We start from the raw sequence: 13,811 nt of genomic DNA on the forward strand, positions 1-13,811 counted from the left end.
TTATTTTATTAAAGTAAAGAAAACAAAGTTTGGAACTTCAGCAAATCTTCTAAAATGAAAAACTGAAACAGCCTTAAAGGTCAAAGAGGCTTTATTTACAGGTAATCTATGTACATTTTCAGCCAGTAGACTGACCACTGAAAAGAAAAACGAATGTTTGTACAACTTTGGTAATTGTTGTATTTAAATACATTCCCTTGCAAAAACAATAAATGAATCAGCCCTTACATAGGAGAGACTACCATAATACACAACAACATTACATGGTTTGTATTAAACAATATTTTAATGTGGAACAATTTCTAGAAAAAGAAGGAAAAAAAAACTGATTTACTGGAGAACATGATTCTTTAAGTAGAACTTGAACAACAATGATATAAATTAAATCACCAACATGATACAAGTAGTTTAAAAATGCTTCTTTTTTTTTTCTAAATCCAGTATTTTGCACACCTGTACCCAGATGATGCAGTCCTACATTATTTAAACAAAATGTGTGCAAAGATATTTCACAGATCGCTCTCTGTGCTCGGTCGCCAGCCTCGTCCTCATCTTGGACAGACGCTGTGGTCCGTCATTAGCTTTTCCATCCGTTTGATCTTGCGCTTGTTTTTCGGCATGGGTTTGTCATACATGCCGTTTCGAAGCAGATGCTCTTTGCTGTGGTGAACCTGAGCGCCGTGCTGCAGCTGGAAGGAGCACAGGGCTTTCAGAGGCCTCAGTAATATCTGAGAATGAAAAGAAAATCGTTTTTTTTTTTCAATTAAACAAACATTTAACAATGATTTTTTTTTTTTTTTTTTCTTTTTCGAAAGACAAAAGAAATATTAGCTAAATTATCAACTGACTCACCTCTTGGATCTCATCGTTCTGCTCTAGGACCGACAAGGCCACGGCGGCGCATTCCAATGTGGACAGACAGATGTTGGAGGGCTGAGTCCGGATCACGTACTGGCTCGACAGATTCCTATTAAGCTGGACCTGATAAATCAAAGCAGAAGGAATAGATGCAGTTGCTCATAGCCCTGTTGTAATACGAATTAAAAATACACTCCGTAATGAAATTCAATTACCTCTGCAAAGTAGTTTCACATTTTATATTAATGCCAGCAAAATCAGATTTATAATTTATGATATGACCACTGACAGGACGGCCTGTTCTAAAAGCAATGCACTGTATTTTCTTTTTAAATCACCAACAAAAAAACAACAAAAAGAAAAGATCAAACTTTTTCCATAAAATGAACAAACTGGCAAATGCTAATCAAGCTAGCATAATGCTGTTGGAAACTGTTTAAAATGTTAACTCTATAATCACATTTTGATTGTTTTGAAATTATTGTTGGTCTCTGTCTCGCACACACACGCAAACACACTGTAATGTTTTTTCAAAGTTAGTTTTCATTTATATGGACACCTCTATCTTAGAACTAATTGATAGTTCTGTAAATTTTGGCTATTTTTGGAAATTGTTACATTTTAGAGTAAGATATTTGATAAAGCCGCTCAATTTATCCAGAGAGCACCCGTCTACCCACGCCTTACGTTGTTTGTCTTTTTGTCTTTCTTTGGATGGGCTGAAATGTCAACTTTGTTGTTTCTGCAAAAGCCAATGTACTTTCAAAACTACATCAACAAAGTTGCACACACCTGTTTGGGCAGGTGGAACATGCTGTTTTTCAGGAACATGTTTTTAGCCTGGCTCCACGTGCCGTCTATAATGATCACATTGTGCTTCACGGCGGAGATCTCCAGGCGTTGCGCCAACTCCTCCAGGCTCTGGGATTTAGGTCCGGGGTACAGGATGAGCGTTCTGTCATCCCGACACACTGCGGCTAGCTCTGGATGCCTGAGTGCAGAACGATTAAGAAAACAAATGAGCAGAATTAACAATTTTTCTGGGGAAGGTTTGGGGTAATACAATGCAGCCAACTTACTTTTCCTCATTAAACCGCCTTCCTACGATAACGTTGCATTTTCCCTGTGGCAAACAAGCAGCAAGAAGAGGCACAGTCCGAAGTACTCGGCTTTCCTATGAGCACAACGCAAAAATGGAAGACATCAGTGAGTCTGATATTACAATCTGGTACATTTTTAAAGAAAAATAGAAAAACATGAAACATTTCAATAACCAAAAGATGTACCATGTCTTCAACTACAATACGAACTGGGTTTAAAGAGGTACAATTTTGCAGCTCTTCACATTTTGTTACACTTCAAACATAATTTTCACTTTACCCATTCTGCTTTGCAAAATAGCTCGAGCTAAAAGGAGAGCAGGTATGAACAGCGTGTCTCCAAGTCTTGCCGCAGATTCTTACTTGAAAAAATTTTGACTAGGCCATTCTCAGAATACATGCCCACAGAATAATGCTGCCATTACCAAGTAATGAGCAGCGTTTTGTTTTTTTTCACTACACACAGTTCATAATTCACCATTTTGCACTAATTTCTGTTAGTCTATCACTTAAAAAAAATATTAATAACATCTATTTCAGAGAATTAGCCAATAAGAGATATTACCATGTAAAGCTTTTGACAGAAGCAAAGATAAACACACTATTTCTAGTGACTCACCTCTGCGGGATGCTGCACAACGTACAGACATGTGGACACCTCCAGTGGTTGTTGCGGGAGAAAGGGACAGAGACACACCTTCTGAGGGCGACTACAACATGGGAGGAAAGTTGAAGACGTGAAGCTCTGTTTTCCCAGTTATTTCCCCCGTCTAACGCCCCCATCTCTGTTTTCAGCTGGTCGTCAGCTTTTTCTGAAACGATATAAATCTGTTCCCTCATTAAAGCATGCCAGATACACCAAGTAGTACAAGAGGAAGGCTATATATATTTTATTTTTTATTTTTTTTCTTACAGCTTCTCTTTCAGATGCTCGTTAACTCAAACTAGGCTAGCTAGCGTTAGCTTCGTTCTCATTCAGCTCACCGGCAGCGCAAACAGGTCGGTCTTCTTTCCTCAACTTCAACCGGGAGAGCAGCCAAGTCTCCGAAGGCGTCCACTAACTCTTCGTCTGCGTAGGAACCGTCACAGGCTGGAAGTCCGTTTTCCTCCAGGGTGACAGGAGAGCACACACAAGGACCATTGTCCATTGTGGCGTTAGCCACTAGCTAACCTCGATGTTGCGTTCACGTAACCCGGAAATTTAATTTTCCTTTCGTAAAATCGACTTTTTCTTGTAAAATGCGCCGGATTATATTTATTGGATTTTAAATAAACACTTAATGTGGTTAAATTAAGAGGTTGTTGTTTCAAATTCGATGTTTACGGTATTTTTCTGTATTTCACTCTAATTTAGGAGCAAATATTCTAACGTGACCGGAATGCACCACACGCGCTCCAGTAAAAGAAAAACAGCGTCAAAACAAGAATTTCCGGTGTAGAAATTGATAAACTAGTAAGGTAGTGATTGCTATGGAGCTGGTTTTCTGCTACGTAATTGTACAGGTGAATCTAAAAGTACATATAATGTCCAACAAGTCATTGTTTATACTGGGGATATTTTTGCTTGGGGTTTGGCCGGGAGGAGACACATTCTCTCGAGGGTAATTTAATTCAAATTCAAAAATGCTTTTTTGATCCCAATCCCAAAGCGAAATAAAGTGACGAATTGAACTTATATTAAACTTTAACTTGCATTTAAGAGAGATTTATTTCACGGAGTAATAAAGTGCATTGAGATAGTTATGGTTATGATACCTAGATTTCCAAAATTAAATTAATTTTAATTCGAAAAGTGAATTTGGGATTATTGAGCACCAGTCCAGCCCTCATCTCCGATTGAAGCTCTGGGATTTTTATTTGGTCTTGTCTTTGGGATCTCTTTTCTTGTTTTCTGATTATTGGAGCTCTGAATTTTATTTAGGTGAATTTGAGTAATGGGGGCTTAATATAAATGCACACCAATTTTTAAAGAATTTTTCTTTGTAAACAACTTCTTCCTAAAACTTTTGAGAAATTTGACTGACTTTAAGCAGTCACTTAAACTCAAAGACATTGAGTTTATGTGACTCAGCCGTACCTGATGTCAAGTTGTAGCACCTGATTGATGCGGCACTTAATAAAAAGTCACAGTTAACATCTTACAGTAGCGTGAATATTGTAAAAAAAAAAAATCTAAATTAGCACCACAAAATCTGTGATTGTGATTGCACAAAAACAATCACAAACTCCTTGATGGACTGATCAATGTGAAAAGATGTTCAATATTATTTCCGACTGAAACAAACAGCTATTTATTGATATTTTAACAGTTTAATGGGTTTTATCAATACCTTCTGGCATTGCTGGCTGACAAAGCCGGTCCTTTAAGAAAATTCAGACTTTGGATTTGGCCCAAAATAAAAATGAGCTCTGCAAATGTAGAGTAGTCAAACTGAAAATGAGATTTAAACACAGTTAAAGACTTACCGTTTACTGTCAGTGAAAACAGGAGACCCTGAGACTCATAAAAAGCACAACATGGACTTTTCAAACGTGGACTGAACTATTTGGACAGAATGAGAGACTTCGTCTAAAGCCATCCATGAAGTCTTCACTACAAAAACACAAAGTCTTGGCCAAGCTTCTGCTGCAAATATCTTAGAACACTTGAAATAAGACAAAACTAACTCACAAGTAACTTTTCAACAAAATTTAGGAGCTCGTCAATAATTTCTTGATGAGAAAGTACTAGCTTTGTTTCACTTACGATGTAGAAAAGAAAATGTCTGCCGGTTGAGCTAACACTTAAAACAAACTCCTACATCTTGGTGAAAAGTTACTTGTAAGTTATTTTTGTCTAATTTAAAGTGTAATAACATATTTAGAAAGTAGACAACAATACTTTGGAAAATTGGGTTTTTGTGTCGGTTTATATCACATAAAGTAAATAGAATACACTGAAGTCTCTTTAAGGTGAATAAACATCAGCCTGTTAGAAAGGAATGAAAAGTTTCTCCGCATCTGTTGGATTGATCTGTTCCTCTCTCCTCATTTCCAGGTAGAAGATGCTCTGATCTTGGTGTGACTGCTAATCTGGAAGACTGACCAGTCAACCAGTAACTGACTGGGAGAATCTATTCTGAATGATCTAGACACATTTTAGGTTATTAAACTGTTTTAGTTTAATCCTGACGATGGAAACAACAAATTTCTGATTTTTTAATGGTCTATTTGTTACTGCTTTAGGAGTGATCAATGGTGGAGAAACTCATGGTGTGGTCACCACCCTCCTCTGACCTCTGACCTCAACCCTATTGAGAACCTTTGGAGTTTCCTCAAGCAGAAGATCTGAGGGTGGAATGCAGTTCATATCAAACCAGCAGCTCTGGGAAGATTTTCTGACATCCTGCAAAGAAATTCAAGCAGAAACTTTCCACAAACTCACAAGACAACGACATTTGCCGCATGTCCTCCTTCAAAAATGGCGCCGGCTCAGCTGGCTGCCTGCAGACGCAGCTCCTGTCGTGTGTGTGTGTTAATCTGTGTATAAAAAATTCTTGCTGTAACTGCGAAATAATTTCCCTGCTGGGATGAATAAAGTAATTCTAAACAAACAAAAAAAAAAGTTCAATGGATGCAAGAATTGTGCTGTGATATCAAAGAAGGTTCTATGTTAACATGTAAATTGGTCTGTTATGATGTTTTTGATTGAAACAGCTTTTGATTTTAGTACATGTGACCACTTAATGCTGCACATTCAAAGAATGACCGTTTGAATCTGCTTTTATTCGAGTTTCTGCACACAAACAAGGAACTTGACCTCAGTAACACTTTGCTTGACATTTTAAATATAGATGTATAAAAAGAAAGAATAAAAAATAAATTATTTCGTAAATATGTATAACTACGATGTTTTTATAGTGCATATTCAAATTCACTTGAAAAATAACTTAATAATTGCAAAGGAAAATTAAATGTTGTAACTGATTAATTGAAATTCTTCAAGGAGTCACTGTAGATGGTGATGGCTGTTGGCAGGAACAATTTCTTGTAGCAGTCTGTATTACAGTTAATTTGAAGAAGCCTCTGACTGAAGATACTCTGTATTGTGAAGAGGATGCTGAGGGTTGTCAAAGCAACACCCCACGTATGTTTTTGATGACGGAATAGCATAATGACACAATGTAAAGCTCCTAAAAGTCCATTTTGCTTTAAACCAAATAAGTAACACAGTTCTCAACACTGACTTCCTGGATCTCCATCCATATCACACAATTTGTTCTATACCAAAAGCAAAATTGTATTTTGAGCTTTACATTTCAAATAATAAAATAAAGATTTATATTAAAATTTGAATCATTTCTCTCACATGGTTGAGCTATGCTTGCATTTCTTGCACTAAAACTATGCATGAATCTAAAGCAGTTGCCTATTTTCAATTCAGTGTTCAATGGGTTAAGGAGCAAAATACGTCAAAAATAAGAACATTTATTTTTCAGAAATACAATTTAACATAAGACTAATACAAAAGATAAGTGGTAAATCTCAAGAGTTTCAGCTTTTGAATCAAAGGACTAAAATAGAAACTTTTCAAAGATAATTTAAGTTATTGAGACCCGAATAGGAATTCACATAGTAGAGAGTTGGCAGGTCCAATTTTGGCCCTGCGCTACTTATTCTAGCAGTCTAACTTATCTCCTCTCTAAATAAGTTTTTTTTTGTTTTTTTTTAAGCCGGTTTACATGTTATTTATACATTTGTACATTAAGGTCTGCTTGTGTTTGTCCTCTGCAAGTCCAGTGCAGCCACAGGTTCAAGGGTTCCTGTAGCCAGATTCACTATCTAGTCTGCAACGCAACCTCACATGCAAAAAAGGGAAATTCTTTCTGCTACTGCCTTTTCAGTCTAAATCCAGACTGTGAAAAACGAAGCATGAGGAAAGTTTTCTGACAAAATATGTTTTTAATAAATGATTTTGAGGGCACTGTGACTCAATAGGAATCGTGCTGGAGCGGAAGAGGAACACATTGTTCATTTATTTTAATTCTGCATAATAAAACACCTTATAACATGTGTCACGAGGTAGAATATATAGCTGATAGTACCTTATTTTTAATATGTGCACGCATTGCACACTTGTGGCATGGCTGTTTACAAGCAGGGGGAGAAGCGGTGTCATATTAGCAGCCAGATGGGTTTATTTTTAGTCAAAGGTGCACCTTGACGTCACACGTGCTCCCAGTTCTTTTTTATTATTATTATTGGCACTCGTGACCCAAACCTTTCCCCCCCACTAGTGAATCATGCATTATTGCTACAGCGACTGGGTTCACCTGGAGAAACATAACATAATGGATCAATGTGACAGCAACGGTTCATTTTGAGTTAAAGCAGAGTCCAATCACAATAAAAAAATTGAAAAACAGGTTTTTTTTTAGATTTAGGCACAGTGGGAGTGTTTTGGCAATGTGAAAACCTAGAGTAAAAAATAGCACAAAAAATCTAACAAGATATATCATACTATGAAGTTGCTTTTGTTTTTGCCGTATCTGCAGCCAAGAAATCAGTAACGCATATTACTTAGGCTTTTCTGCCCACAAATATATCAAACAAACACCTGTTAAATTTAGTAGCGGTTTTCAAAAGCTTAACAAACCACACAATCTGAAAACGTTTTACAATGTGTCTCTTAAGAGCGTAAACAAGCATAACAAGTGGATATTATCTGATAAATTAGTCAGGCTATCTGCTCCAGCAGTCAGAAAGCACTTACCGTACCTCTCTGTATTCACATAAACTAGATAGGTGTAAGTATGCAAAAGAGGGTGTTGTTTTTCTCCCAACACTCTTATTGGAAAAAAAACAAGGGTCAGAAAATTAGTCTGACCCTTAATTTTCTGTAACTGCTATGGATTTGGTGCCACTGTTTGATTGAGGGAATTAAAATCAGTGGAGGTGTGTACAATGTACCAGGTCAACAAACAAATGGGCTCCACATGTACGTGTGCAGAGCCCAATGAACTAGTGCACAGTAAAAAAAAAAACTAGATTCACACGGCACAGCATAAAATAATGCTGTATTTTCTAAAAATGTTGCAATTGTATTTTTGACTTATTTTGGTTCTGATCCTAGTTTTGCCTATTAATTCTTAACATATGACAGATTCCAACCCTTGATCACGCCAAAAGAACTGTGTGACCTGCTAGTTAGAGAATGATCGTGAATCATTCATTGTTATTGTCTTATTTGCTCCTCAACAACTCAAAGACAAAAGAACTCATAATAGATTACAGGAGGAATAAAACGGACATTACACCACTAACCATTGGGGGAAAATGTGTAGAGAGGGTAGCTGATTTCCGTTTCCTGGGGGTCCACATTGAGCAGGGAACATGGAACATGAACACCTTGGAGCTGATAAAAAAGACCCAGCAAAGACTGTACTTCCTGAGGGTTCTCAGGAGGAACAGCATCAAGGAGAAGCTGCTGGTGTCCTTCTACAAGTGCTCCATAGAGAGCATACTGACCTACTGTATCTGCGTCTGGTATAACAGCAGCACTACGGCTCAAAGGAAAGCTCTCCAAAGGGTTGTGAATACAGCCCAAAAAATCATTGGCTGCCCTCTCCCCTCACTGGAGGACCTGCACAGCGACCGCTGTCTAAGAAAAGCACAACACATCACAAAGGACACTTCTCACCCCGGACATTCTCTGTTCACACTGCTGCCTTCAGGCAGAAGATACAGAGCAACCAGAACCAGAACCAACCGTCTCAGAGACCGTTTCTACCCGATAGCAACAACAAAACTAAATGCAATCAAAAACAACCATTAATCATCATGAATGATGTATGTGAGAATGTGGCTGTTCTTTTTTTTTTTTTTTTTTTTTGCCAGTTGTTTGTTGATTCTTGCATTGTGTGTGAATTGTGAGACAGTTATTTTTTGTTTTTGGGCATGTGCACCGACTGATGGCACCCTTTGAATTTCATTGTCCTTGTGACAATGACAATAAAGATTTATCTTATCTATCTTATCTTATCTCAGTGCAGGTACAAAACTTCCCGACACACAATTAGAATGAAACAATAGGCAGTACCATTCCATACCTGAAAACCTTGGGTTAAAAAACAATTAATAGCTCAAAGGAACTAATTGGTGGGGGGTCAAAAACCAGCACTTATTCTATGTGTTACACAAACTGGTCACCGTGACTTTAACCTGTAGGAACTGTGTGTAAGAACATTTTAGTGGGTTTTAAATGGTAGCTTTTTGGCTAAACTAAAGTATTACACACTGCTTTTTGTTTACAGCAGGATCAGCTGATGAGGTGGTGGGTCTGTCTTCTTGTTTCTCCGAATTAACCTCTGTCTCAACATCTGTTTCTTTGAGTCCTGTAGCGGTCGTTGCTGTTTGACTCTCACTTCTATCTTCGTTCGGTTTTGTTTCTTCCTCTTCATTTAGTTTTGCGTCTGTGACAGTCATCTCATCAGACTCTTTTGTGCTTTCACTCTCCAGGACCCCGGTTTTCAACTCAACTGGATCGCTGTCAAGTTGTGCAACTTCGGATTCAGTCGCCACAGTGTCTTCTTCATTTCCGTCTCCTTCGTCAGCAGTCTCTACGGGTGATGCTGTCTCTTTTTCCTCCACCCTGTGCTCCTTTCCTCCAGCCTCCTCTTTCTCTTGTGTAATCATATCAACCGGAGTAAGAGGTGTTAGATCCAAGCAGGATTTAGCAGGAGAGGATGCCGTCTTTCTCCTGGGAGGGACATCTGGTTTATTGAGCTCGGATTCTTGCCTTCCCAGTTCTTCTCCTCCAACAGATCTTCTGTCTAGGTTTGTAGGACCATCATCTACATCCTCCCAGTCTGGTTCATCTGGCAGGAACTCATAGCTTGAAAAGCCGAGAGGATCTACTGGGGTTTCTGAGACTTTTTCTGCAGCTATTGAGACGCTTTTTTGAGTCTTGATGCTACTCTTTGCTGTTTGAATGTCGTCCTCTTCTAGGGATCGAGGGAAAGGTTCTATGTCACAGGGAGAAGAATTGGCACTAGACCTGAAGAAGTCCGTGACGTCGTCTGAGTGTTGCCTCTCTTTTTCAGACTTGGCGAGAACGTCTTCAAAGTCATACATATCTTGAGGTAGAGTCCGAGATTCCTCTGATGTGAAAATTTCTTTTTCTTGCTGTTCTGTTTCCACTGCAGGAGTCTCATCAATCAGGACAAATTTCTCTAAGTAACCTCTGGCCTCTCGGTCTGAATGCCTGCTATGGAAGGACTTCTCAGACGTCATGCTTTCTGCATCCTCCTCCTTTTTCCTACTGCCCAATGCTTCCTCATACAGGTCAGAGTAAAGGAAAGCCATGGCTGTCGGCTCTTCCAGCAATATTTGGTCAATAATTTTTGGTGGTCCTTCAGGTAGGAAGATTGGTGTCAGGATGTCCTCTTGGCTACCGAACAAAGACGAACCACTTGGTTTGGAAGCAAGCCTAGATATCGGACTTTTTGCTAGTCCAACTTCATCATCCATACTTTTTAAAGCGTAGTTTTCTGTACCGCCATAGAAGACATCATCTAGAAGGTCACTGGTTATTTCCTCTAAACTTACTGTGTCTGATTTATCAGTGTCCACACTTTTGGTCGTTTTGTGGTCTTCAGGTGCCACTGGTTTCTCAGCATCCAGGTTGTCAGTGGCTGTTTTTGCCGCATGCTCCTCCTGCCCTTGTGGAATCACAGCAGGACTTCCTGGAGCCTGGGCCTCAATCAGAGAGAACGCCTCAAAGTAGTCCACATTCCCAGGCACTCCTCTTACTGGCGGTCTGGCCACCGGAGCCCCTGGTGGGTCCATTGCACCAGGACCTGTAAGAGGTAAAACCTTTATCTGATCACCAGTTTCTGCTGAGAATGATAAGTCATTGTCTTGAGTCTCTGCACTGGTTTTGGGAACAAGACTCTCCTCCAGATATGACAAGTTGTCCACCATTTCCTTGCTCTCCTCTTCATCCACGGTGGCAAATTTAGGAGGGACAACAATGTTGAGGATTTCTGAACCTTCTGACACTATCCTGAACAAACTCTGCTCTTTGTCCTCCAGACGATCAGTCGCCTCCTCTTGTTCCCCTTCTGCTTCAGTTTTTACATTGGGTTGGGACACTTCTACCAACTCTGGTCGCCCTGAGACGCTGTCAAAGGTTTCATCCCAAAGTTCTTGCTCTCTTTCCACTTTGCTCTTCTGATTGTTCACCCTTTCTTTAGGTTTCCTCTGTCTTGCGATCATCTCTTCGTCCATGACAAATATGATCTTTCCTGCAGGCTGAGACCCCGATGCTCCGAGTCGGACTGGAGCTGGTGAGCTAACATCCATTGTTCCTGCTTCAGGTGTCCAAGGTGTGGCACAGCGACTCGCGGTTGTTTCCCATGCGATCCCGCTGTCTTCGCCTTGCATGGTCACCATGGAGAAAGAGGTGTCCATCAGCAAGCACTGCATTTTAGGTCGGACGCTGTCATCGTGGACAGCCTCACGTAAACTAAAGACATGTACACAAAGTGACAATCAGGAACAAAAACAAAGGCTTTCTTTGCATGTCTTGAGTTTTACGCAGTTTATTTTGGTCTCTGAATGAAAGCGGCAATGTTCCACTACAAAGATTATATTTTACACGCAACTATCCAGCACTCATGCCTACATAAGTTATCTTTCTATGAAATATCCTTCATTGTTTTTACAGCATTTGAAATAAAAACAGTTCAGTTTCAGATTATAACAATCTGAAAGCCAAAGTACCTGTTTCGAAGGTTCTCCACTTCATCGCTTGCTTCAACATTTTGTTCTGCTGCATCTTCCGCCCCCAACATCGTCATTTCGGCTTCGACATCAGACCGTGCTAAATCTTCTGTCAATGTATCCATTGTAGGGACTCTCTTGATGGATTTGCTTGAGTTTCCCAGCACACTTCAACACTGTCACTGTTGATCACTGCGTGCTCAAGTTGAGTTTTCATGCTCAGCGTAATCTTGAAATAGAAAACCGGCCTTCCTATGTTTCATCTAAAGTATTTACAGCATGTCAGGGGAGCTCACTTGCCGATGGTTCAATGTGTATGATTCAGTACATCTGTAATATATTAGCATTTTATTTTTATTATGGGATAGGTGGGGAGGGAGTTTAGTATTTTAACAACCTGAGCACAAATGATTCAGCATTTTAAAGAAAATGCGTGATCTCTATCACTCCTGACTGATCTATTTTAGTACTGGTGGCCTGTATCCAGTGTCATGACTCAGTCTGTGGGTCTGATAGAGGCAAGAGTATTGAATATATTCATTTTGCTTTTAATAAGTATAGATTTATTCAGGTTTTTCCTTATTTCCAATATGTAAAAGATAATCAAATGAACACTGTCAACAAAGAAAGACAACCAGAGTAAACACAAAACAGTTATTAAGTGATGATTTCTTTTTTTTTTTTAGAGGATTTGTTCTGTGCAAAAATATTAGTACCTAAACTGAGCCATCTTTGGAGACAATAACTCTCTTGAAGTGTTTGGAATATCCAAATATCAATTAGCCACAGTTCAATAGGATGTGTAATATGATGGTGGTGGCATTTATTCTGGGATTACTTTTCTTAAACTGGAACTTTGTCTTATCAAGGTGGATGAAATGAAAAATAGACCCAGGGAGTTTTGACCCAAACCTTTCAGTTGTCTACTTAAAAGCTAAAAGCATTACTGTAAGTTCAACAGTAGGTTACAATCAACAGAACAAATTGCTTTATTAGAAAACAGACATGTGTGGGGTCACTTGAAGAGAACTGGACAAGAGGTGGTCTTACATAGATTGTGAAATGTGAAATACTGATAAACCAAAGAGGACCAAAAATGATAATTAAATAAAGAATAACACAGAAAATGCTTGATCTAACCACAAAACTTTTTTTACCTCAGCAAAAAAACTTGTCTTATGTTCAAACTTTTCTTTTTACCCTCCAAAAAGGAAACATTTTTAAGCACTTTTGTTTGTGTGATTTTCTGACAAACATTCAAGCTTAAAATTGGATAAATAATAAACTCCTAAAATTATATATATTAAAAAAGTACACACACACACACACACACACACACACAAACAACCTTGTAACTGTAAACCAGTTTTTAAATTTTTTAAACCGCAGCTCACTGGCACACTTATTTTCCTTCTAGTCCCATGATTCCCCTCCCAAGATGGCGGAAACAACGGCGTTGGGTTGTACTCTTACTCTTTTGAGGTCCCCTACACTTTAAGGTACGTTACCGCCACCTGCTGGATTGGAATATAAACAGGAATTATAGAGGGAATGTATTATGATCCCACATTACGTTCTCCTGTCTCAAATTTGCCAATAAAGAAATATCTGATTTTAGACCTTTGAGAAAAGCAAGTCAAAAGGCTGAAAAACATAAAAGGTTTGGAGTGGCCTTTTCAAAGTCTTGACTTAAACTGGAGATGCTGTAGGACAACCTTAAACAAAACATTGTAATGATTGAAAAAAAAACCTCCAATGTGACTGAATTAAAAACAATTCTTCAAAAAAAATTTTTATTTAAGTGGCAAAAAAATGCAAGCACTGTAGACATCAATATCTAAATCTCCATTATAGTCTTTTATACATATTTTTTTCTTGTTACATTTTTCTGACTTTTTAAAAGTTTTAAAATCAAACCTTATATACCAAATGTATTTTGTGTATTATTAACACAATGTGTATTGATTTGCACAATACGATGATGTGCAGCTGGCACGACCATTTTATTGCCAATTATTACAAAAGGAAGGGGGGAAAAAAGAATCCGATCCGAACGTGACGTGATTACGTCGTAGACTTTACGCTCCCTTA

The 13,811-nt window shown here is 38.6% G+C and overlaps 2 protein-coding genes across 2 annotated transcripts; both read right to left on the reverse strand.

The window, feature by feature from the left end:
- Nucleotides 1-73: 73 nt before the first annotated feature.
- On the reverse strand, nt 74-3,366 carry dtwd2 (DTW motif tRNA-uridine aminocarboxypropyltransferase 2). Its single transcript, XM_028026579.1, has 6 exons — nt 2,943-3,366; nt 2,578-2,668; nt 1,938-2,032; nt 1,651-1,849; nt 853-981; nt 74-728 (listed from the first exon to the last, which is right to left on the reverse strand). The coding sequence occupies exons 1-6, from the start codon at nt 3,104-3,106 to the stop codon at nt 549-551; spliced, it is 858 nt and encodes a 285-aa protein (XP_027882380.1). The 5' UTR covers nt 3,107-3,366; the 3' UTR covers nt 74-548.
- Nucleotides 3,367-8,986: 5,620 nt separating this feature from the next.
- Nucleotides 8,987-11,951, reverse strand: si:ch1073-398f15.1 (cardiomyopathy-associated protein 5). The gene is made up of 2 exons (XM_028026569.1): nt 11,721-11,951; nt 8,987-11,463 (listed from the first exon to the last, which is right to left on the reverse strand). The coding sequence occupies exons 1-2, from the start codon at nt 11,843-11,845 to the stop codon at nt 9,219-9,221; spliced, it is 2,370 nt and encodes a 789-aa protein (XP_027882370.1). The 5' UTR covers nt 11,846-11,951; the 3' UTR covers nt 8,987-9,218.
- Nucleotides 11,952-13,811: the final 1,860 nt, after the last annotated feature.

Source organism: Xiphophorus couchianus, chromosome 8, assembly GCF_001444195.1.
Source record: "Xiphophorus couchianus chromosome 8, X_couchianus-1.0, whole genome shotgun sequence".
Classification (NCBI taxonomy): Eukaryota; Metazoa; Chordata; class Actinopteri; order Cyprinodontiformes; family Poeciliidae; genus Xiphophorus; species Xiphophorus couchianus.

What these genes read in the sequence shown, in the direction of transcription:
- si:ch1073-398f15.1 (XM_028026569.1), bottom strand. Translation starts at nt 11,845, where the DNA reads ATGGATACATTGACAGAAGATTTAGCACGGTCTGATGTCGAAGCCGAA. An exon ending in GTGGAGAACCTTCGAAACAG is followed by an intron (nt 11,464 to 11,720) that starts GTACTTTGGCTT and finishes ACATGTCTTTAG; the next exon opens with TTTACGTGAGGCTGTCCACG.
- dtwd2 (XM_028026579.1), bottom strand. Translation starts at nt 3,106, where the DNA reads ATGGACAATGGTCCTTGTGTGTGCTCTCCTGTCACCCTGGAGGAAAAC. An exon ending in TTGTGCAGCATCCCGCAGAG is followed by an intron (nt 2,033 to 2,577) that starts GTGAGTCACTAG and finishes TTGTGCTCATAG; the next exon opens with GAAAGCCGAGTACTTCGGAC. An exon ending in AGGCGGTTTAATGAGGAAAA is followed by an intron (nt 1,850 to 1,937) that starts GTAAGTTGGCTG and finishes TTCTGCACTCAG; the next exon opens with GCATCCAGAGCTAGCCGCAG.